This window comes from Corvus moneduloides, chromosome 18 (assembly GCF_009650955.1).
Source record: "Corvus moneduloides isolate bCorMon1 chromosome 18, bCorMon1.pri, whole genome shotgun sequence".
NCBI classification, from domain to species: Eukaryota; Metazoa; Chordata; class Aves; order Passeriformes; family Corvidae; genus Corvus; species Corvus moneduloides.
The window spans coordinates 8,953,960-8,975,989 of record NC_045493.1 but is presented as its reverse complement, the minus strand read 5'-3'; the positions used below and the strand labels follow the sequence as shown (position 1 = coordinate 8,975,989).

General features: G+C 40.3%; 1 protein-coding gene across 18 annotated transcripts in view; it reads left to right on the top strand.

Moving 5' to 3' along the window:
* The window catches only part of EP400 (E1A binding protein p400), a 57,762-nt gene that overhangs the window by 11,492 nt on the left and 24,240 nt on the right, over positions 1 to 22,030 (top strand). For 15 of the 18 annotated variants that reach the window (XR_004243609.1, XM_032127575.1, XM_032127590.1 and 12 more), the window contains 22 exons: positions 426 to 1,778; positions 3,893 to 4,003; positions 7,591 to 7,681; positions 8,104 to 8,211; positions 8,910 to 9,289; positions 9,512 to 9,817; positions 9,966 to 10,151; positions 11,505 to 11,645; positions 11,753 to 11,831; positions 12,109 to 12,155; positions 13,187 to 13,244; positions 13,906 to 13,995; positions 15,192 to 15,299; positions 16,251 to 16,444; positions 16,633 to 16,810; positions 17,253 to 17,389; positions 17,746 to 17,915; positions 18,354 to 18,528; positions 18,920 to 19,056; positions 19,671 to 19,857; positions 20,795 to 20,961; positions 21,804 to 21,958. Coding sequence is in view for 17 of the 18 variants with exons in the window: in XM_032127575.1 (XP_031983466.1) it covers positions 456 to 1,778; positions 3,893 to 4,003; positions 7,591 to 7,681; positions 8,104 to 8,211; positions 8,910 to 9,289; positions 9,512 to 9,817; positions 9,966 to 10,151; positions 11,505 to 11,645; positions 11,753 to 11,831; positions 12,109 to 12,155; positions 13,187 to 13,244; positions 13,906 to 13,995; positions 15,192 to 15,299; positions 16,251 to 16,444; positions 16,633 to 16,810; positions 17,253 to 17,389; positions 17,746 to 17,915; positions 18,354 to 18,528; positions 18,920 to 19,056; positions 19,671 to 19,857; positions 20,795 to 20,961; positions 21,804 to 21,958 (4,528 nt within the window). In the remaining variant the exon portion in view is untranslated. The remainder of the gene's footprint in view (positions 1 to 425; positions 1,779 to 3,892; positions 4,004 to 7,590; positions 7,682 to 8,103; positions 8,212 to 8,909; positions 9,290 to 9,511; positions 9,818 to 9,965; positions 10,152 to 11,504; positions 11,646 to 11,752; positions 11,832 to 12,108; positions 12,156 to 13,186; positions 13,245 to 13,905; positions 13,996 to 15,191; positions 15,300 to 16,250; positions 16,445 to 16,632; positions 16,811 to 17,252; positions 17,390 to 17,745; positions 17,916 to 18,353; positions 18,529 to 18,919; positions 19,057 to 19,670; positions 19,858 to 20,794; positions 20,962 to 21,803; positions 21,959 to 22,030) is intronic. The other 3 variants (XM_032127584.1, XM_032127583.1, XM_032127586.1) reach the window with 3 other exon arrangements.

Here is a 22,030-nt window from a genome sequence, read left to right as displayed (position 1 = left end):
TTAAGCTCTTACGTTTACAAGAACTTTGTATTAAGAGTTAAAGACACCAAAGTGCTGGGAATAATGAACCCAAAAAAAAGAGTAGGTGTCTTTTATACTGGAGACTGTCATTTCTTGAAGTTCTACGGCAAGGCAAGAAGTCCTGTTTGGATTTTTTTATTCTTTGAAGTCATTCTACCTAGCTAAGGGGAGCATAGCATTTATAAAACTATTCAGTAGTGTTATTAACTAGAGAAATTTATGAGGGTTTAAGTGAGCCTTTGTTGTGCTGAGGGTTTTGGATAATTTGAATCATTTTAAGCAACTGCAAAACCAGGATAACAGAGTTCTTACAATAAGGTAATCTTTCTAGTTGTAACTAAATAGTTTCAGTTGCAGAAGAGTTTTTACCTTCCCTGAATTTCTGTTTTTATGTATTTCTTTAGAGCATACTGTAAAACCTTAGATCAGTGAGAATGCACCATGGCAATGGTCCTCAGAATGCCCAGCGCCAGCTCCAGAGATCCAGGTCCTTCACAGGCAGCGAGGGAGAAGAACAACAGGCAAATTTACCCCAGTCCCCCGCAGCCTCTTTTGCGCCTTCTGCAAGTCCCTCTGCGCCGCAGTCCCCCAGTTACCAAATCCAGCAGTTTATCATGAGCCGGAGCCCGGTGGCCGGGCAGAATGTGAACATCACCCTGCAGAATGTGGGCCCGGTGGCCTCGGGCAACCAGCAGATAACGCTCACCCCACTGCCACTTCCAAACCCGACGTCTCCGAGCTTTCAGTTCAGCCCCCAGCAGAGGCGCTTTGAGCATGGATCCCCCTCGTACATCCAAGTCACCTCCCCACTGCCTCAGCAAGTGCAGTCCCAGAGCCCCACCCAGCCTAACCCGGTGCCGGTGCAGACGCTGCCCAACGTCCGGGCGGGCACTCCCGGGCCTGGCCTGGGGATGTGCAGCCAGAGCCCGACCAGAGGATTTGTGGATGCGAGCGTGCTCGTGAGACAGATCAGCCTGAGTCCTTCCAACGGCGGGCACTTTGTGTACCAGGAAGGACCGGGAATTGCACAAATTGCTCAAGGAGCTGCTGCACAAGTGCAGCTTCCATCGTCTGGGACGCCTGCCACGGTGAGGGAGCGCAGGCTTTCGCAGCCTCACTCGCAGTCTGGGGGCACCATCCACCACCTTGGGCCTCAGAGCCCCGTGGCCAGCGGGGCAAATATGCAATCTTTGACTAGCCCGGGCCACATCACAACAACGAGCTTGCCACCCCAAATCAGCAATATTATCCAGGGGCAACTTATGCAACAGCAGCAGCAAGTGCTTCAAGGGCAGCAGCTGAGTAGACCCATTGGATTTGACAGGACTTCTGGTGGATTGATAGCAGGAGTTGGAGGACCGAGTGCGTTTGGAATGACATCACCTCCTCCTCCCACAAGTCCTTCACGGGCCACTGTGCCACAGGGGCTGTCGAGTCTTCCTCTCACTCCTACAGCTAACACAGCAGTGAAAAAACAACCTAAAAAGTTGGAGGAGATTCCTCCTGCCAACCAAGAAACTGCTCAAATGAGAAAACTCTGTTTGGATCATCACCACAAGCAGATGGAAATTCTTAAGGAAACTTTTAAAGAATGTTTGATTGAACTGTTTTTCCTGCAACATCTTCAAGGGAATATGATGGACTTTTTAGCTTTTAAGAAGAAACATTGTGTTCCTCTGCAAGCATACCTGAGGCAAAATGACTTGGATCTCGAGGAGGAAGAAGAGGAAGAGCAATCTGAGGTCATCAATGATGAGGTAAGAAACTTTTTTGGAATAAAATCGTAGATGAAGTTGTAGCACTGGGATTGTGGAGTATTAAAAAATGTGATAGCACATGAAAAATAATTTCTTCTTGATGAAGTATGGCAGTTTTGCATAAAATAGTTGGCCTGAGAGAATGAACTTCTGCTGGGTAGTGTGATTTGATGGGTCAGTTTGAGTGTGCTGTTAGACTTAGGAATTTAAAATAAAAGAATAAGAAGTGAAAGGAGCTTTCACTGTCCTAGTTGCACACAAAGATGGTATTAGTGTGGAAATGGTTTTAAGCTCTTGGAATGGTTATAACTAGGAATTATAGTTTCAATTTCACTTAACTAGACTTGGACAAACAAAAAAGAATGAGCAAAAGCATTACAAGAGGTTAGCCTGACTCATTTGACTTCTAACCATAGATGTTACTGAAGTTCAGTGTTGCTGCAGCCAACAGAAGGTGTGAATTAGTCTAATTAGTGAGAGAGAACATGTGTAAAGGTCCACAGATACGCTTTAGGTTATTTAGGCTGCCCTGGAGCTCTGTGTATGCGTTGCTGTCTAAAGGATTAACAGCCAGCACTTAACAGACTGGACATTGACAAGTTCACTTTGTTCCTTATGCAAAGGTTTAAATTACTAACTAGCTTGAATTCACTGTTTATTAATGGCAAAGAACTTGAAAGAAGCTTGCCACAAACAGGTGCTGTGCAGCTTTTCCTGCACCTTTGTACCCATCCGTGGGTGCTGGAGCACTGGCCTGATGCAGAGCCTGCCCACAAGCCAACATGGCAAGTGGTTGCAGCAGGGTAGATAGAACTTCAGCCCCTGCACCACTTGGCACTCATAAATATCCTCTAAAATTTGTGAAAATATCTATGGATATGTAGTTGCCAGTTTGTAGAAGAACCAATACTATGTAAAGAACCTTGTGTTGCTTTGAATATCTTTTGGAAATGAGTGCCTTCGGTGAAATTTGATGACTCTTAGGTATGAATCACTAGCAATCATCTTAAACCCCAATTCAGTTGGAATTTGTGGGAAATTTTAACACAATAATGGCTGAAGTTTATTTTATTCATTGCTTTGTTGTCTAAACTTCTTACTTAGGAAAGATTTATTTCTGCTTGTGACAGTTATTGACAATTTTGAAGGAATAATTTCTTTATATAGTAACATAAAAGCTAGCCTGTTACTGTAATTTATTGACAATGGATATTCAGTATTTTTGTTTCACCTAGTTTGTGTTTTGTCAAATTGTTTAGGTGTTCTTGTTGGGTTGCGTGTTTGTCAGCTGAAATAACCAGGTATTTGTAACTACCATCTGCACACTTGGAGGGATCTTTAGTGGGTGTAAACTGTACAGGTTCATTGAAGTCAGTGGTGCTGCTACACTTTAAATGAGTTGAGGCTCTACCCCTCTGTGTTTCGGGTTGAGAATTTGCTGTACTTCGCTGCCTTCTCGTGGTGGATCCTCTTTTGTTTGTGGAAGCTGCTTGTCCCTGTAACTGCTGGAGAATTTTGCAGAGTGCAACAGCAAAAGCCTTAATGTGTTTTCAAGTGATGAATTCTTCTGAAAGATTAAGACATCTTTTGAGTATGTTCTTTGTATTTTTTTGTCGTCTTCTGTTTTATTTCCCCCTCCCCCTCTTTATCACTTTCTGCTAAAGCAACATGCTTCATCTCTTGCCTGGAAGGTTGATCTCTTTGGGAATTCAAGGGGAGAGTGAATGGTGGCTGTGCTCATTGCTTAAGTAAATGTTGAAGCTCTCTTACGTTCAAACTGTCTGTCATGCTAATTTGTTGTCCGTTAGCAGCAGCAATCATTAAATTTAAAACACACTTTTATGTTAACTGGATTTAAGAAAACATTTCCAGTGATGAGAAGTCACAATAAACAGTCAAGGCTGTGCTCTGTTCTGCTATAAAAAGTAAGACAGAACTCTAAAAATGGGCTGTGCTCGAAGCAAGCTGCACTGATGGTGGTTTAGTTATTATCCCCTCTTCAGTGAGGTGCCATCAGTACCAAAGGAGTGTGTTGAACAGTTAAAAAAAAAGAAAAACTTTTAAAAAGAAAATGATTCTCCCTTCTTTTTTTTTTCCCAAAATATTTCTCTCAGGTAAAGGTTGTGACAGGAAAGGATGGGCAGACTGGTACTCCTGTCGCTATAGCAACCCAGCTTCCTCCAAATGTTTCTGCTGCTTTTTCATCCCAGCAGCAACCATTTCAGGTACTTTTCAATGGTTCTAAAATGTAGTTTCATCCCAGATTTTTTTTCTTCATTCAGATTTGATATTTCTTAGATGAATTAGAATTTTCCCAAAAGCCCATCCCTTATCATCTAAACAAAACCAAAAAACCTTTGCAGTCTTCAAATGCATCAGTATAACTGAAGCCTTGAGGAAGTTAAAGCTTTGTCTCCAGGTTGCTGGCTTATTGCATTAACTTTCAGCTTGAATGTTTTCACTTTGGTTTGTTTGTCTTTTGTATCCCTAATGCATTTGGTTCATTTGTGCATTCTGCGTAGTGATAATATGGATTCTTTGTCTGTGGCATTGTAATTGTGGATTTCTTCTAAAATTCTTTTCTTTTTTTTTTTTCCCCCTTATGTATTAAAGGTTTTAAATGTGGCTACAGAAGGTTTTGGATTTGCCTTCCCTGAAATGTGTTAAACAACACTACTAATCCTCTGACAGAATTTGTTTTAAATAATTGACTGCTTTCCATTAGCTCTGCTGTAAATGTTGGGAAGAAGAAACAGAAGTGCTTATTTTTATTATAAAGGTCCTTTTTAACAATTTTTTTCTTTTTTCATGAGGAATGCTGAAGAAAGTCAAGAATAAATGTGATCATCAGTTAAAATTTTTGTGTATCAGTGATAATGCAACTTTTTGGTTCAGTGTGGTTTTATGCAGCTGCCTTCAACTCTGACATCACCGCATACATGCCTTGAGAAGTAATACACCCTAATTCCATCTGCAACTAAAATATTTACCTTTTAGCTCAATGACATGCTCAGCAGGTGTTGTGAATTACTCTGCTGTACCACAGCAGCTGTACAGTCTGTGCTGCCTTCATCTAGCTTTGGAAATGGGAAGTTGAATGAAATACAAGCTGGGTTGTGTTCCTGCGTGTAACAAATGGGATGTTCCCTGTGATACTGTACAAAGGAGTTGTGTAGTGAAGGGGATTGCACTGAGAGTTCTTCCTTATGGCCAGTACTGGCGTGTCTTGGAAGTCTCCTTAGGTAGTCAGGCTTTATTTAAGCTGTTTAAAATAGCTAATGTTCTATCAGGTTATTTATTGTAGCGATTAGGGTTACCATCAAGCTGTAGCTGCAGCAGTGATGATACTTTTGAAGGTGTTGTACCATTTCAGACCATTTTCAGAGAAATTGGTTCATGCTAAACATGTACAAAACTCTGTGTGACACTGACATTTTAGCACAAACTGCTAACAGAAAGTGGCGTTTCTTTCCATCAGTCTTGCTTTTTGCAACTGTTTATGGAGAAATAATGTGTCCCAATCAGCATCACCATTCAAATCCCAGTGCATAAACGCAGCACTCAGAGTGATTATTGTGTGCATGCTGCATAATCATGACCTCAGGAGAGCTACATTATTTTAATTAAAGTTGGGGCAGTTTTAGTCTAATATTAGTGGTATGTGACTGCAATTTATAAAGACATAACATGTCTGCTCTCTGAAGAGTCTGACCTAAATTACACGGTGATAATGCGGACAGCTAGGAGGCACGTTCTTAAGAAAATGTCAGTCAAAAATCCTAAAGTAGAGATACAGCCTGAAACTGTGAGTATGCAGTCATCCAGAGGGAGAGTGCAGGTGAAATAAATGGCATTTAATGTGGAGTTTGAGGAATGTACTTTCTTAAACTGATGTCCCAGAAGCATCTGATGCAAATGGGACATAAACTGAATTGGTTAGTCAATTCAGTAGCGTTTACAAAATCAGTTCTTGTGGTTTATTTTGAAAATTCTGTAAATGCCCAGGTCTGTGGTGCTCTGCCAGACACTGGCTGTTGGACCTGAAATACGCTGCATGTCTGCCTCGTGAGAAGACAGATATTTGAAAACTTAATCCCTATTGAGTGTGAAATGGCAGTGAACCATGAATATGAGTCAGAGATTCTTAAACCCCAAATTTACATCTTAAAGCTGTAGATGTATTGCTGAAGTGGCCACAAATGCCCTCAGAGCAGCAAAGAGATTAAGTGTTATTAATTCATAGCTATTGATTGAGTCTGAGGGGCATAAGATATATTCAGGTCAAAAAGGAGCATTTGAAACCCAGTCATTGTAGGTGATGTTGGCTGTGATTATTAATACCATGCAGTGAAGCACTGAAGATGCAGGATGTCACTGCTGTGATTTAACTCAATATAGGCTGGTGTTTACCTCCATGGATTTAATTTACATTGGTAAAATTTCAGTTAAAATCAGAAAAGAAAATACCTGTGAATAAAGTAAAAGATTCTTATGGGAAATTATTGTCTTTGTATGTTGTCCTAAAAAATTTTCACATTTGCAAACCCATACTGTACCTCAACATATTTAAGGTTCTCACCTTCAGAAAATTACACTTTGAGAACTAGAGTGCTAAATTAATTCATTTCCTAGGATGCAGAGACTGCCTTACATAAAGTCTGTGTTTGTATTTTCTGATGGAATCTTTTAAGACCTTTTTTTGGGATAGTCCTTATTTTTCTCATGTTAAGTTTCATAGTAGAATATTTGATACAACATGGCCAAATACTGAGGAGAATTTAAAAATGACTTGGAAACTCAGTGAAAGGAATTGGACTTGCACAGACACTGATGGACATTAATAAGTACTTGCCAGTATGCTGAGGCCCAAAGAGCATGAAAATTGTCATGTACACAAATTTGTTTGCTTCAGTAATCCTGTACATGAGACTGTCACCTGTGTTTGATGCTGAAAGGATTTTCTGGGATATGTTCTTGCCATCATTGCCAGTATTAAATGTAGTGATTTAAAAATAAAAGTTTGAATGTGCTGTGTAATCTTACTGAAGCTAAATTCCAACTTGCTGAATCAGAGCCCAGTGATTCCTTTTGCATCTCAGTATCAAAAATGCTCTTCCAGGCTTCTTAATTCATAGTTTGTGTGCTGTTTATCCTCAGACACAATGGATAGTAATTTCTGATGAGCTCTTATGTCACCTTAGCCTATGGCAATATTGTTTCTCCTCACTGAGTTTATTAATGAAACTCATTTTGCCAGCTGTGCAAACAGGTACAAGTCCACTTGTGTAACTTGGCTGAGGTTATTTATTCCATCTTCCCAGCTTTCTCCTGAAATATTTCAACAGTAACTCTCACAAAGCTCTATCCTGAGAGTGAAAGTGGTGGAGACTCAAAAAAGCTTAAACTGTTTTCAGGATGAGGATGAATTTGTGTGTTACTGATGTTCCACACAGATGTACTACACTAATGAAAATTTCCATTAATTAAAAAAAAAAGTAGCAAAAAATACTGGGCAGGTTTATTTTTTACATATCCCATTTTCCTGAGTTTGGTATCACTTAACAAAATGTAGGTGTGCATTATATATAACCAACTTCATCACTGTAAAATTTAAACACAACGAAGAGTATCTGTGCATTGTGGACAACTAAAACTTCATAGCAGATATTGAATGAGTCTTGTTTCCTTTGTTGTACAGCTGTTCTGAAGGACTCGTTCTGTGCTGGCCTCCTTAGATCCCTATGTAAATTCTGTCCTGGTGTTAGACCATCTGCAGATTGAACTTCTGTGATTTGTTTTCTTTTCCCTGTAGCAAACGCATACAGGGACTCCAGGGACGGGGACTGTGAGCACCATAGAGATTGAAGCTTTTAAGAGACAGCAGCAGGCCCTTGCACCAGCAGGTATGTTCCACAGGCACAATTCCACTTCAGTTCTCTTTTCTTTCCTTTCCAAACAGTGATTGGAGCCCACTGTTCTGTAACTGTTGAAATACATTTTTGCCTCACCTTGGGAATCGCCAGATCCTTAGGACTATCTACTGTGACTGGTGCTGTGAGAAGAGTGCACTCCACTCCCAGTAGATAGGCCTGGATTTGTCAGGCATGGAGACATTGTTAGGTTGATTGTTCTGGCTGAGAAGATTGGAGATGGCCACCTTGAAGTCAGAGGGACTCTGCCCCTGGAACATGTTCTTCATAAATGCTACACATGTACAGTAGTCGTAGCTTTCGGAGCTGATGTTGGAATCATGTGTAGTAGTTTGCTTTGTGAAATTGAACCCATTCCATTATACCATGCCATAAATGGAATTTGAATATCACAGATTCGTCTAAGAGACCACGAATTGAAGTGGGCCGTCATGGGATGGTTTTTCAGCACCCGGGTGTGGCTTCAGGAGTTCCTCTTCAACAGCTAATGCCAACGGCACAAGGTACTGTGTCACCACATGCCAGTTGCACATTAATTTAACAAGGAGATGTTGGTGATGGGACTAGAAACTTGGGCTTCCGGCCTGCCAAGATCCTAGTCCCACCACACACTTCTCCATGTAAATTAATACTTGGTATGCAATGCCTGGTTTGTTTAAGGAGCTGAGTGACGGGCTCCAAAGGTGCATGTGGGCATGGAAATACGTCACAGGTGCTGATGCAAAATGGCCAATCTGAGAATTCTGGAACTGAGCCAATGATTTATGAAAAGGAAACCACCTAATTGGAACATCATGACAAATTTTTATTCATTAGTCATGCCAAGCTTTAGAATACGTGTTAGAGTGAATGTGTTAAGAACCAAGTAGTATTTAGCCTTGATGCTGTTTTTTTAGGTTAAATTCCATTAGCTCACCAGTCCTTTTTTTTGAGTATACAACATTTAGAAGACCTATAATGACATGCTCTTTTATAGTTGCTGTGCTCCAAATTTTAGTTACAGTCCTGTGCATGAGCTACTTTGTTGTTTATTGTAATGGTGATTTATTTTGTGATTGTGATGTGGTATTTTCAAGTGATGGTGTCTTGTGGCAAAGTAAGTAACAAAACCACTCTATTCGCAGTTGATTTCCTCCTTAAATCAACAGAGAGCATTGGACATTTTAATCTCATCTGTGCCGTGTCTCCTCTTGCCCTGCAGGTGGAATGCCTCCCACTCCCCAGACGGTGCAGCTGACGGGGCAGAAGCAGAGCCAGCAGCAGTACGACCCCTCCAAGGGCCCTCCGGTGCAGAACGCGGCCAGCCTGCACACGCCGCCGCCGCAGCTGCCAGCGCGCCTGCAGCCCGCCAACGTCCCCATGGCGTCGCTCCCGGCCACCCTGCAGCTCCCCCAGCAGCAGCCACAGCTCGTGGAGCCTCCAGCCCAGCCACAGATCCAGGTGAAGATCCAGCCCCAAAGTGTGCCCCTGACGGCCGCTCCGCTTCCAGCACCGCTCCAGCAGCAGGTGCCACCAGCAATCCACGTGCAAGGACAGACGCCCAGCCAAGTGTCGCAGCCTCAAGCTACGATACAGCAACAGGTATGGGAGTGTTAGTGGGGTGGCAATGTGTTTGTTTCCATGGCCAGTAAAATCTAAGAACACTGTCTTCATTTTTTAATTCCACTGGACACTTAAATCTTTTCCTTGTAGAAATGCAGGTGTACGTTTGTTATTAAATTAAAGTCTCCATTATGTTCTGCTGTAGTGTAGACTAAGTATTGAATCCTCAACTCATCAGTAACCAGTGTGTTTCTTGAGCAGACTGTGACTCTGACACGACCACCTGCGGATCCTGCTCAGAGTTCTCAGCGTCTTGCGGCAAATCCACTGCCACCTACCTCATCCATTGCTCCAGCAGCGATCCCAGGCACAACACCGCCTTCTCCATACCCAGTGCAAACGAACAGGACCTCTCCAGCAACCAACAAGTCCCTGTCTCCCATTGCATCCAAGCCTCCTGGCTTAGCCGTAGCAGCAGCAGCACCTAAAACACAAAGTCCAGCTCAGAATGCAGCAGTGTTGCCACAGGAAAACTCTCAAGACAAGCTGGCTGAGCAAGTAAAGCTGGTAAGGTGTTTTCTGTGTCCTGCTTTTACACCTTTTCTTTTCCTGTCGGTTAGTTTAATGAAGTAGGAGCAGTTACTGTTTTCCTATGATTCTACAACTTCGCATGCGTTCTGCAGCTTCATTGTCATTCTCTGTACTTCTTTTCAAGGAAAATCAAATCCATCAGCGGATAGCAGAACTGAGAAAGGAAGGTTTATGGTCCCCCAGGCGACTGCCTAAACTCCAAGAGGCTCCAAGACCAAAATCCCACTGGGATTATTTGCTGGAAGAAATGCAATGGATGGCAACTGATTTTGCCCAGGAGAGAAAGTGGAAGATGGCAACTGCTAAGAAGGTACTTGAAAAACATTTTTTTAGCTCAGAACAATCAATGTTGATGTGACTCTCTTTGGCAGCAAAGCTATTGAGATATCTTTTGCTACAGATAGAAGTGATGGAAAGATGAGGTGCTAACTTTCACCTTTAAGAAATCATGTTGTCAGTTTTGGATATGGCATCTGAGACAGACTGGATAATTGTACAGATTGTGGATGCAAATAACAGTTTCTGGATTTTATTCCTCTGGAAATCAAATGGCTTGTTTAGGGACCCACTCAATATGTTGACTGGGTTATATTTAAATAAAAGATAGAGTTATCATGCCTGTCTCACAAATGAGTTATTTCCTCTCAATGAAGAGTAAATGTAGAATTTTGTAAATAACTTCCATTGGGTGTGGTTGTCTGTCTAGTTCTTTTTTCTTAATCTCAGAGAGAAATAAGAGTAAAGAGAGCAGTAAGAACATGGTAGAGAACTTTTTCCATAAGGAAAGAGAGCAGCACAGCAGGAATACAGTAGTGGAATGAAAATTCGTATGGTGTGAGATGAAATATATAAAATCTGTTAATTTACAATGAGCAAGGGTTTTCTATGGATACCAGCAATGTTGCATCTTTTTTTGATACATTTATGACCAGTTTAGGATAATGAAGAAGCAACTGAAGGACATTAGTTTAAATTGCCATGTTGTTTTTTACTGTATGTTCTGAAATGATGGAAACTCAGCAGCAAAGTATTTAAATAAGTGTATTGTTGTGTGCAACAAACATCTGCATTTTGAATATAATTTAAATCTGGATTTCCATTTGTGGCCAATGGTAGGTTTTTAAGAATAGGAGAAACAGGAAGGGCAAATGTGAAATGATCCTTCCCCTGGCACTATGCTTCAAACTTCTGGAAGTCAATGTTTTAGGGACCTCCTGAGCTAAAGGTTGCAATCAAGTCAGTCTTAACAGCCATTGACTGATCTTTCACTCATGTATGTACACTCTTTTTGAACTCGTTTTAGCTTTGGTCTCTGACATTTTGTGGTGTGATTTCTGTGACTTCATATGTGCTGTCTGAAAAAGAAGTTTTCTTTTGTGTGTTTGCTGCTAATTTCAGTGGAATTTTTTCTAATTTTTGTATTCAGAGAGTGAATTAAGAGTTTCCTACTTGATTGCTTGGTTATAGTTGTTGTATTTTTTTTTTTCTTTGAGTTTCATGTCTGTTGCTTTACTGGCATGGTTAAGAATTAGAAATACTGGAGGTAAGTGCTATGTGTGTAAAGCTATGGTCGACATCTGGCTGCTGATAACCACTATAATGTTAACAAATGCAGTGATATGTATTTTGAAGTAACCTAATCCAGTATTTCATGGCATTTTAGATGGTAAGAACTGTGGCTCGTTATCATGAAGAAAAGAAACTTAATGAAGAGCGAGCTAAAAGGGAAGAACAGAACAAACTGAGGAGGATTGCAGCATCCATTGCTAGAGAAATAGAGTATTTCTGGTCTAACATTGAGCAGGTGAAGTACCCACTCACTAAGACTTGTGTAATTTGTGCTGGTTTTCTCATCTTCACTAGTTTATTTGTAAAATAAAAGTGCTTTACTAGACTTGCTTTACATTTCAGGTTGTTGAAATTAAACTGCAAATTGAATTTCAAGAGAAAAGGAAAAAAGCTTTGAATTTAAAGAGATTTTCAAGGAAAGGTAATTGTATTCCATTTCATAAGAAATACAGTCTGAATTCTGATGTTATTGTTTTATATAATTTCACTCAGTGCAGGCTAATCTCATTGGCAATAAAATTGTGAGTTGCTAATAGGTTGTGAATAGATCTGAGTGATGAGTTATGGGGTTTTTATGTTTTTGTGCTAGATTTTGTTTATAATTCTTGTGTTTTGCTTTGAATACAGTTAGAAGTTCATGTAAGAAATGTAAAATTGCTAAGTGATGAATGCATGCATCAAGTGTAATAATTTTCCAGGTAAGGATACAAAAGAAGACCTTTATTTGGAAAAAGAAAGTGAAATGGTAAGCCTTTCTGTTTTTTGAAAAACCCATCAGATAAGTTTAAAAGTGACTACATATGTGAAAAAGTTTTGGTAAAGGTGAATTTTTTTTAAGTACATGGTGATGATAAGTAGATTTCACTGTAGTTACTGGCAACTGAATGTTCAGTCACAAGCACAAGCATAGGTTTTTTTTCTGGTCAGGAAGGGAAGTGGATTATGGTTGATACATGGCTTTAGTGGCTGTGAATCGTTCATTTTGAGTTTGAAGACCAAAAAGCTGTACAAATTAATTGCCAGACCTGGGCAGGAGTTTCATCTGCAGTAGCCAGGGCTAGACTTTGTGGGGCATGAAGCATGTTTTCAGGTGTTCAGCAGAGATTTATCTGCTGAGAGATGAAGGTGTATGTTACAGAATGGATCAAACTGAATGAAGCTTGGATATCTTTTTCCCTGGATGAAATGTGTGCTAGGAATCCTTGGCTGTGTTTGTGCAAATGGAAAAAAATGGACAAGGGATCTGAGGCCCTGAGCCATCTGTTGTGGCACAGCTGATGCCCATGTGCTGAAATACTCCCCCTCCACCAAGCAGAATGCCTACATCTGAATTTCCTGCTAGGAACAAGCCTTAGCATGTGTTATCAGCCAAACTGTGGCCCAGCACTGGCTGTGAGAGTTAATTGGCACAGGCTAAACAATTCTACAGAGTGCACTGGACAGCTGAGACAATTGTAGGCCTGTGCCATACCCCTGTTTTATTGACTAGTGAAAAAATTTAGTCCTTGAGCCAGCCTAAGTAAAAGTTTTGTATCACAGCTGGACCTGAATGGTTTGACCCATGAGCACTGGAAATGGCTGATTGCACACTCCCATCAATTCAGAAGCAGAGTTTCTGTTTCTCCATGACCAGGGAAGTGCTAATAGGAGTTAACTGTCTATCAGCAAATGCTTTTGGGACTGCAAGGCATGTTTTGTTGTCTTTAAGAACTAACCAAAGCCCCCTGCTTATCTTTGTTTTCTATGATTTTAAATATTATAATTATTTAATGCTAGGGGGGTTCATCATCTGGAAGGAAAAGAAAGGCAAGCACGTCTTTGACTGATGAGGAAGGTAAGTCACTTCTCAAAATTTTGCATCCATAGCATAGTACATGAGTTGACTATTAAACCCACAGGTTTTCAGTCTGTTACTTTCTGGGGGCAGTGCTTTTCACAAACCGAATACCAACCTTCACCTATTTCTTAGAAAGATTAGATAGTCAATTAAATAGTAAATTATCCCTAAAAGAGCTTCAGTGAAAATTTGAAAACAACATTTTCCTTGAAATTATACGGCCATTATTATTGGTGGATTTTAATTCTTTCTGTCCTCATTCCTTTGTTTATCAAGCCTTACTAATGGTCTTGAAGTTCTTTTGAAGATTTTAGACTGAAGTACCCATCTGCTTTGGGTCCTTTCTTGTGATAACAACTCCATCATGTTTCTGACAAAGGAACTCCCCTGTTTAAAGCTACAGAACAACATGTGGTGAACATTGTCAATCACCACTTAACTGCCTTTTGTCCTGAGGCAGAAATGCTTCTCTCCTTATCACTTAAGTACTACATATAGTTGCTTTCAGATTATCTTATTTTCCATACATGTTTAATTCTTTTTAAGTCTTGCAGACATAAAATATTCTCTGCTAGTTCACTTCAGGGCTATATAATTACAAGCCTCCTGAATTATTATACAATTTGAATTCCAAGATGTGCATTTGTTTTTCTTGTAGTTGAAGATGAAGAAGAAACAATTGAAGAACAAGAAGCTAAAGAAGGAAACATAAACCATCAAACTGAATTGTCTAATCTAGCCAAAGAAGGTAGGCATGTGGCTTGGTTCTTCTCTGGGCTGGGCTCTGAAACAACAGCTGGAAACACCCAGCAGTTGTATTTGTAGAGGATTGGAGGTGGGAAATTGAGTGTATCCAGATGTTCAGTCCTGTGTAGTCTGTACTTAGTTTTTTCTGTTTGGAAAGCTGCAGCAGTTTATGGGATGGTGATGGACATCTGTACTTTATAAAGCAGTCCTAGTAATCACACAAGGTCGCTTGAGAAAAAGCAGTTCTCTAGTGAAGCACTGCGTTAAAACCTTACACCAAGACTCTCAACCTGAGTTCTGGGAGTGCATGATAAGCACTTAAAACCAGTGTTGTATCAGATTGAACAGGGACATTTTATCATTTACTGTCTTGAGTATCTCAGAAGGGTTTTGTGACCGACTTGGTAGGTCCGAAAGGGCCCTTAAGTGCTGGTCTTGAAGGGGGGGTATAAATATTTGAAGATAAGGGGCTTTTAGGGACAGTGCTCTGGCTAGCAGCTCTCTCTCATTAGCAATGTAATTGCTGTGCTGAGCTTGATGTGTGCAAAGTACCCCATAGAGATGTGTCACTTACCCTGGTAAAAGCAGATTTTTAGAGGCAGGCTGCCCATTAGGCTGAGCCTGCCTGGCAATTAACATGCGGTTTCCAAATCTGTTTGGTTGGTCTGTTTGGCAGCTTAGTGGCTGCAGTGAAGTGGCCAGTTGGAGGGATTATAACCCTTGGCCAGTCAGCCAAGTTCCTAATGAGAATGTTTGCTGATTGATTGGCCACTGCCAGCATGTACATTCCTAGTTTACCAGCTCAGACAAGGGATCCTGGAGTTGCTGGTTAGAGGAGCTGAGGTACAACTCAGTTTTGAAACTTTTGAAGTCTTGAATTGTCTTCCAACCGCTCAGCTGGATTTGATGCCCGTACCTTCCCAACTGGGGGTTTTCTGAGGGTTGTAGGGTGTGTTTGTAATACAGTAAAAAGCAAGGTGTGAGAGCAAACTGCTTGGTGTAATGCCAAATATTCTCTGTAATCGAGGTTATTAAATAAATACTGCCATCATTCACCTAATAATTACCTCTGAAGTTAACTTCTGATTAGAGAACTGGCTTTATGCAATTGTGAAGAATGTAATGAGATGAAAATTAATAGTATCTATTGTTTCAAGTTTTGGTATTTTAAGACTTAAATCCTTTAATAACCTTCAGCTGAATTGCCTCTGGAAGATCTGGTAAAGATGTATGAAGGTGCCTTTGCAGAAAATTTTCACTGGCCCCAGCCGAAGCCTGACAGTGAAGAGGAGAGCAGTGAGGAAGGTAAATCACTCTTTGTTTAGAAGAAGTTGTGCTGATTTACAAGGTGAAATAAGTTCCTTGGCTCTTCAGGACTCTGTGAAAAGACATTTTGTTCTAGGGGAAAACACATATTGAGTGAATCACATCGAAAATTTCTCAGTTTGTGAAAAGAGGGCAGTGTTTGCCTGTCTTAAAGTGAAGCTGTGTGAGATTTTCAAGAACAATACTGAGCCTTAGAAGAGCCTCTCTACACTGAATTAAACAGCACACTTCATAGGTAGCTTTAATTACACCTCTGTTCTGTACTAATGTGATGATAGGTCTACATACTTGAAGACAGGTTTTAAGTAATATGATAGGACCTCCCTAGAAGCTGTGGAAAAGCTAATGGTCATGTTAGCCTAGCTATTACCGCAGGCCTGGGCCCTAGGGTATATCACTGTGTCCCGCAGCCATAGGGAGGAGGAGGAGAGAAGATCCAGCAGGCAGGAATTGTGCAGCAAGACTGATTTATTTAATTATTTTACAAACTCTTTTATAGACTTTTTTTCTTCATAGTCTAATTGGACAAAGGACCAGCCACCCCTTGGGGTGATTGGCTAAAATCCTAAAACACCCATTGTCAAAATATTTTTCTACTGTACCATAAACAAGACTTTTCAAGGTTGCAGGTGGCTTGGTTGTTTACATTCCCTGCTACCTCTTCTGTGAGAGAGAAAAGTCTCTCACGGACTTAGAAAATAGCAAGAAAATCCTTGCTAGCAGCATTCTACTGTGAATGTCCTGAATGTGTGCATGAACCTCAGCTTAGGCTATCTGCATTTTACTTGAACTAGCTTGAAAATCATAGAATTCCTTTTAAAAGTTAGCTGCCTCCTTTAGACCATGTCTGAATCCTGGTTATTTCAGTTCCTTTGTGTAACTGCTACTGAACCATGTTAGACGCCACTGTAATTTTCCTCTCTCTCCTAGAAATGGAAGACCATATGTCTGATAGGGAAAGTCCCCAGAAGGAAGTTGTCCTCATAGACTCCCTTCTCAGCATTGACCAGTACAAGGGCATGGACAGATCGAGTCCTCCCAAGAAGCACATGCGAGACATAGCGGAAGTCGCTGCTGCAGCGGAGATGTTGTTACCTAAAGGGAGCTCCAGGATAACAACAGCAGTAAGAGTCCCTATTTTCTGCTACTCTGTGTGCTGATGTTTACATAAAGAATGATTCATTTCTTCATTATTTTGTAGCTTTTAGCAAGAAACTGCGTTTTTTTTTTTTCAAGTTACCTATAGTTTATGCTTTATGCCATGCTCTGTGAATTTAACTCAGGAAAAAATATCATATTATTCACATTACAGGTAAAATACAACACTCCATCACTGTTGTATGGGTCTCTCAGAGAATATCAGAAGATTGGGCTGGATTGGCTGGCAAAGCTATACAGAAAGAATCTCAATGGCATCCTGGCAGATGAGGCTGGGCTTGGAAAAACAGTGCAAATTATTGCCTTTTTTGCCCATTTGGCTTGTAATGAAGGTAAGTTCATTTGGCTAACAGTTTTAGACAGGTACTGGGCCAGCATTATCTTTGTGAATTGTAGCCTAGGGTCACTTTTTTTCCCCTGCTGAACCATATCAGGCTTTAGTTAATGATGGGAGTAAGATTACGTCAGAATAACTTTCTCATACTTTGTGACATAGGGGTGCCATCTAGTCAAGTATAGTGTCTGATCAATCTGTTACCCCCTAGAGATTCTTCTGAATACTTGTGAATTCTTATTAGAATAGAAAAAGCCTTACAAATTCTTTAATGACCAGGAGCGGATTAGTCATTAGAATACCTCTGTTTGTTGTTATTGGATCTCATTTTCAATGATTAATTTAGTGCTATGCACTTCAAAAATCAAGGGAGAATATAAGGCACATGCATTGTAAAGAGTCTCTTTCCAGTGTTAACTGCTGTGTTTCCCCTTCTGTAGGGAACTGGGGCCCTCACCTTGTTGTTGTCCGGAGCTGTAACATATTGAAATGGGAACTGGAATTGAAACGCTGGTGCCCAGGGTTGAAAATACTTCTCTACTTTGGGAGCCAAAGAGAACTTAGGGCAAAAAGACAGGTGCTGTATTCTGCAACTCTTACGCTGTTGCCTAAGACCTTTAGCCTGTATTTATCTCTATGTTCCTTCCATGGTGATGTGATATGAGGAGTTTTAACACACTTCATGTTGATTTACAATGAGATTCACACCTAATGGTTCTAGATTTTCAAAGGCCTTTTTTGAACCCTTTGGCATTGAGCAATACTTGCAATACTTCACCTGCTTTCTGAACTGACAAAAATTCAAAGACCAAGACTTACTTTTAGAATGTGTTGGGTCATAGTGTCTTTTTTAATGAAGAAGTAGCTGGTTGTAAGATATTTGAGAGTTTTGTCTTAACTTTTCTGTCTCATCCTTTCTTTCCTTTTCCATAGGAATGGATGGAACCCAACAGCTTCAATGTGTGTATCACTTCCTACAAGCAGCTGTTCAAAGGCCACACAGCATTTATGAAAATGCGATGGAAATACTTAATAGTAGATGAGATGCAACAAATAAAGAATATGACTGAGAAGCACTGGGAGGCACTTTTCAGTCTTCGCAGGTACAGAGCAGAGAATTGATTTCCTGCTGGGAGTGGGTTTTTCTCTTCTCATGTGACACAGTTCCCTTCTTAAAAGAAAACTGATTAAAAAAAACCTCTTTTGACTTGGCCTGCCCAAATTCCTGAGTAACGTGCACCTGTAGAGAGATAACTTTATTTGAAACCTTCAGGATTCAGAGAAATGCTTGAGTTCTTTTTGTTTCCGCTATCATAACACTGTAATTCTTCTTTGCTGGTATTCTGTGCTCCCAAACAGATCCCCTGATGTTCTGATACTCTGTGATGAAGCAGCTAGTTTGGTGGTATATTCAAGGTTGAAAAGATACTTTATCCTAGGTTTAATTTAAGTATATCTACATGATTCTTCTGTGTATCTGTGTATCTGACAAACATAAAGGCGTAGTAATCAGTCAATTAAAAGTCCTCTTTTGTTCACAGCCAGCATCGGTTGCTTCTGATAGACACTCCTTTGCATAACACATTGATGGAGCTGTGGACCATGGTACATTTTTTGATTCCGGGAATCTCCAGACCTTACCTGGATTTTCCAGTAAAAGCACCTAATGAGGAGAACCAGGATTATTGCCATAAACTGGTCATCAGGTTGCACAGAGTATGTTGTCATTTTTTCTCATGTGTCCTACTGCAGAAGTAATGCTGTTGAGGAGAGGGGGAATAAAAATACGTGGTTCAGATCAGAATTTGTGTCCTTTCTTAACACTTTGTTCAGTTTAGACAGAAAATGCTGCTGAAAGCAGGGGGTTCTGCTACCAGAAGAGTCAGGAGATTTTTTTAAAAAATAATACAGGGCTCAGATTTTGAAGCATGATATGCAGAAATTAAAGAACAAATTAATGTCTATACAACTGTGTGCATAGCAGTATGATTATATATAGCATATGCAGTTTATCACATCAAATCTGTTCGGTGTGAATAGGTTTAGCTTCCTGTTGTAAACTCTTTGAAGTGAGAATTCTTTTCCTCTCAATTCTGAAACGTTTCAGATGATTCAACCGTTTATTTTGCGGAGATCAAAGAGAGATGTTGAAAAGCAGCTCACAAAGAAATACGAGCACGTGCTGAAGTGCCGTCTGTCTAGTAGACAAAAAGCCATGTATGAGGATGTCATATTACAACCAGGGTAAGGTCTTAAAACAGTAAATGTAAAATGCTGTCACTTTTAGTGCTTAGGCAAGTAAATAAATGATTGTCATGGTGGGAAGTGTTTTAGTGTTTCTCTGAAATTTTCCATTATGGCCCATGAATAGAATGTGATTGCCTTATAGACTAGAATTACAGCAGGTGATGCTGTGGCCTTGTGGAAAACATGCATTTACCTCTGGAACCTAAGAATTGAGTTATGATGGTCAGGTCTGCTGCTGCACTGTTTTAACATTTGTCTCTAATGAGTAGTTCTTCATTTTTTTAAAACCCAGAGTTTTTCCTCACCACCCCCCTGTCAGTGGTAATTGACAGGTGCAGGGGTGAAACAGAAACAAAGGAGGGAGAGGACAAGGGAGCTGGATAGGCTGTATTTGATTGTAAGGCAGACCTGGGTCTTTAAGTTCCACTTTTCCAAATTTACTTTTGGTACAGTGCTGCTTAAAATACTGCAGAAGCCCTTGGTGAAATCTAAACTTGTTTTGAGACTTTTGCATAACATACTGCATTGCTCATTCTCACCTTGCTGATTTAGGGACATTTCCATATAAGCTGCACATAAATCAGCTTCTTTCTGTATAATTTATTGGGTAGAACCCAGGAAGCCCTCAAAAGTGGACACTTCATCAGTGTCCTGCACGTCCTGATGCAGCTGCAGCGGATTTGTAACCACCCTGATCTGATAAACCCCCGGCTTTCAAGCTCCTCTTACGTATCAGAAACACTGGAATACAGAACAGCCTCTCTGGTGCTGCGAGCCCTGGAAAGGGATATTTGGAAGGTTGGTAGAAAATGTTTTTTTCCTCTCTTAGTGCCCTGACAGAATTTCAGTACTTACTATTGTTTTCTTATATGTCGTAAGTCTACCTGAAGTTTGTAAATAGAAGGAATTCCCTCTTCCATAACTGTGCCTACCAAGTGTGTTCTTGCTGCATCTCTTTCTTTTTTTTGTCATAGTGGTTTGAACTTTTCAAGTGGTTTGTGAACAGTAATTTTTCATGAACTACTTGGTCAAAGGGAAATTAGCTTTGCTTTCATCGTGCTCATGTTTTCAGGAATTTTCCAACACTGAAGTCACTCTGGGTAGCGCTGTGCTTATTTATGGCATTCTGCAATTTTCTTTTTGCTTTCAGTAGCTGAAGGAAAGCAAGATTTACTCTTTTTCACCTAAGAGTGAACATTCTGTTAAAGTGACTAATTAGTACCCTTCTGTCAATCCATTTGAAGTACCATTATTTCTGTTACTGTTAAACAAGCGATCGCACTCCTTGAGATGATTAAAAAATATAATTAAAAGGAGTATGAGTAATGGAGCAGCTGAAGTTTTTGTTTCATTTTATTTCCATCCTTTATATTTTTCTACTCCTAAATTACAATTTGGCATTTAAGCTTGATAGTTAACCTTCAAATAGTTCTATTTAATTGTTTGGAAACTACGATACATGAAGAATTGTTAAGTGTGCCTTGCTTTGGTTTCCATAAGTGGCTAGTGATGTCAGCTCTTTTTCTTCTAATGCTTAAAATGGGACTGTCAGTTTAAGATTTATTTCCAACTTTTCTAGACAGTTTTGACTAATAATTAATAGTTTATTTCTTAAACTTAAACTATTTCAAGTTAAAAAGTAAATATATATCAATTTAATTCAACATTGAACATAAAGAGGACTTAACTGTTTGGGTCATCACATAAAACAAACTTAATTTTCTGAAATCCCTAGGAATCGGACCTGTCTCTTTTTGATCTCATTGGAATGGAAGACAAAATGACTCATTATGAAGCACAAATGTTGCCAAAACAAAAAGTTACTAGAAAGTTGATTGAAGAAATCTACAGCTCCCCTCCACCACCGGCGAGGCCCAACCCAGTGAAGCTCAAACCAAGCAGGTGTGTGCACCTGCACTCCTTGGCTAGAATTACAGCAGCAAAACGTGGTTCTCTTGCAATCTTTACTGAGTTCTCTCTGCATCTCTGCTAATGTGATTTACACAAAAGCTCAGGCTTACCTTTGCATTTAATTATTCTCTTGCTTTCTTGTTTACCTCTGAAAACAAGAATTTTTGTTTTTTGAGGCATGGAGTTCCATTTGAAGTTTGTTAATGGATTTCCCATAGTCCTTACTGCACCAGCAGATGAGCTTTGTTCTTGGATCTTGTTTATGGCAATGGAGTGTTGTTTTGCAAAATTAACATGAGGATAATTCAAGACTTAGTTGGGCCTACAGTGTCAGGTGTGGTCTCACTGTTATGTAAGAGACATACGAAGTTTTATAACAGTAAATTTTTTCAAAGTTTTTCTCTCCTAGTGAAGTAGTGTTCTCAAAGTAATGTGGAACTGTTTGTCTAATGCAAGAGAGCTGCCTGATGACCTGCAGCATATTGATGTCTCTCTGGAGATTATATGGGAGCCCTTTTTTTCAGATATCTTCAGTATCTTTTTCCAGATACTGACCTAGCCTCTTTAAGGTGTTTGCTGTAATCGTGAAGCATCCTGCATTAAACTGGGTGTATGGCAATGAAAGTTTTCTTTCTTGGATTTAGCAAAATCATTTTCTACAATGTTTACTCAGGAAGTTTGTGAAGTGATGAGTCTTGCCAGCTTCAGCCATCTGCAAGAAAGAGATTAGCATCTGACATGATCAGTTTATATGTTCCTTGGGTGACAGAGGTTGTTTCTAAAGGCCAAGCTATGATCTTCCTATAGCCTTTGACTTTTCCTGTCCTTGTCAGGTTGTTCCAGCCCGTTCAGTATGGTCAGAAGCCCGAGGGCAGGACTGTGGTTTTCCCAAGCACTCAAGTCCAACGAACGGTGACCACGGCGACGGTGACTCAGCAGGGACAAGTGCGAGGCAGGTCCCCCATAGCTACGGTGTCTTCAAATCAAGGTAAGGGACTCAGTGCCACCTTGGTCACCTGCACCTCTGCATAGACAGATACAAATTAGTCTGTTTAATAGC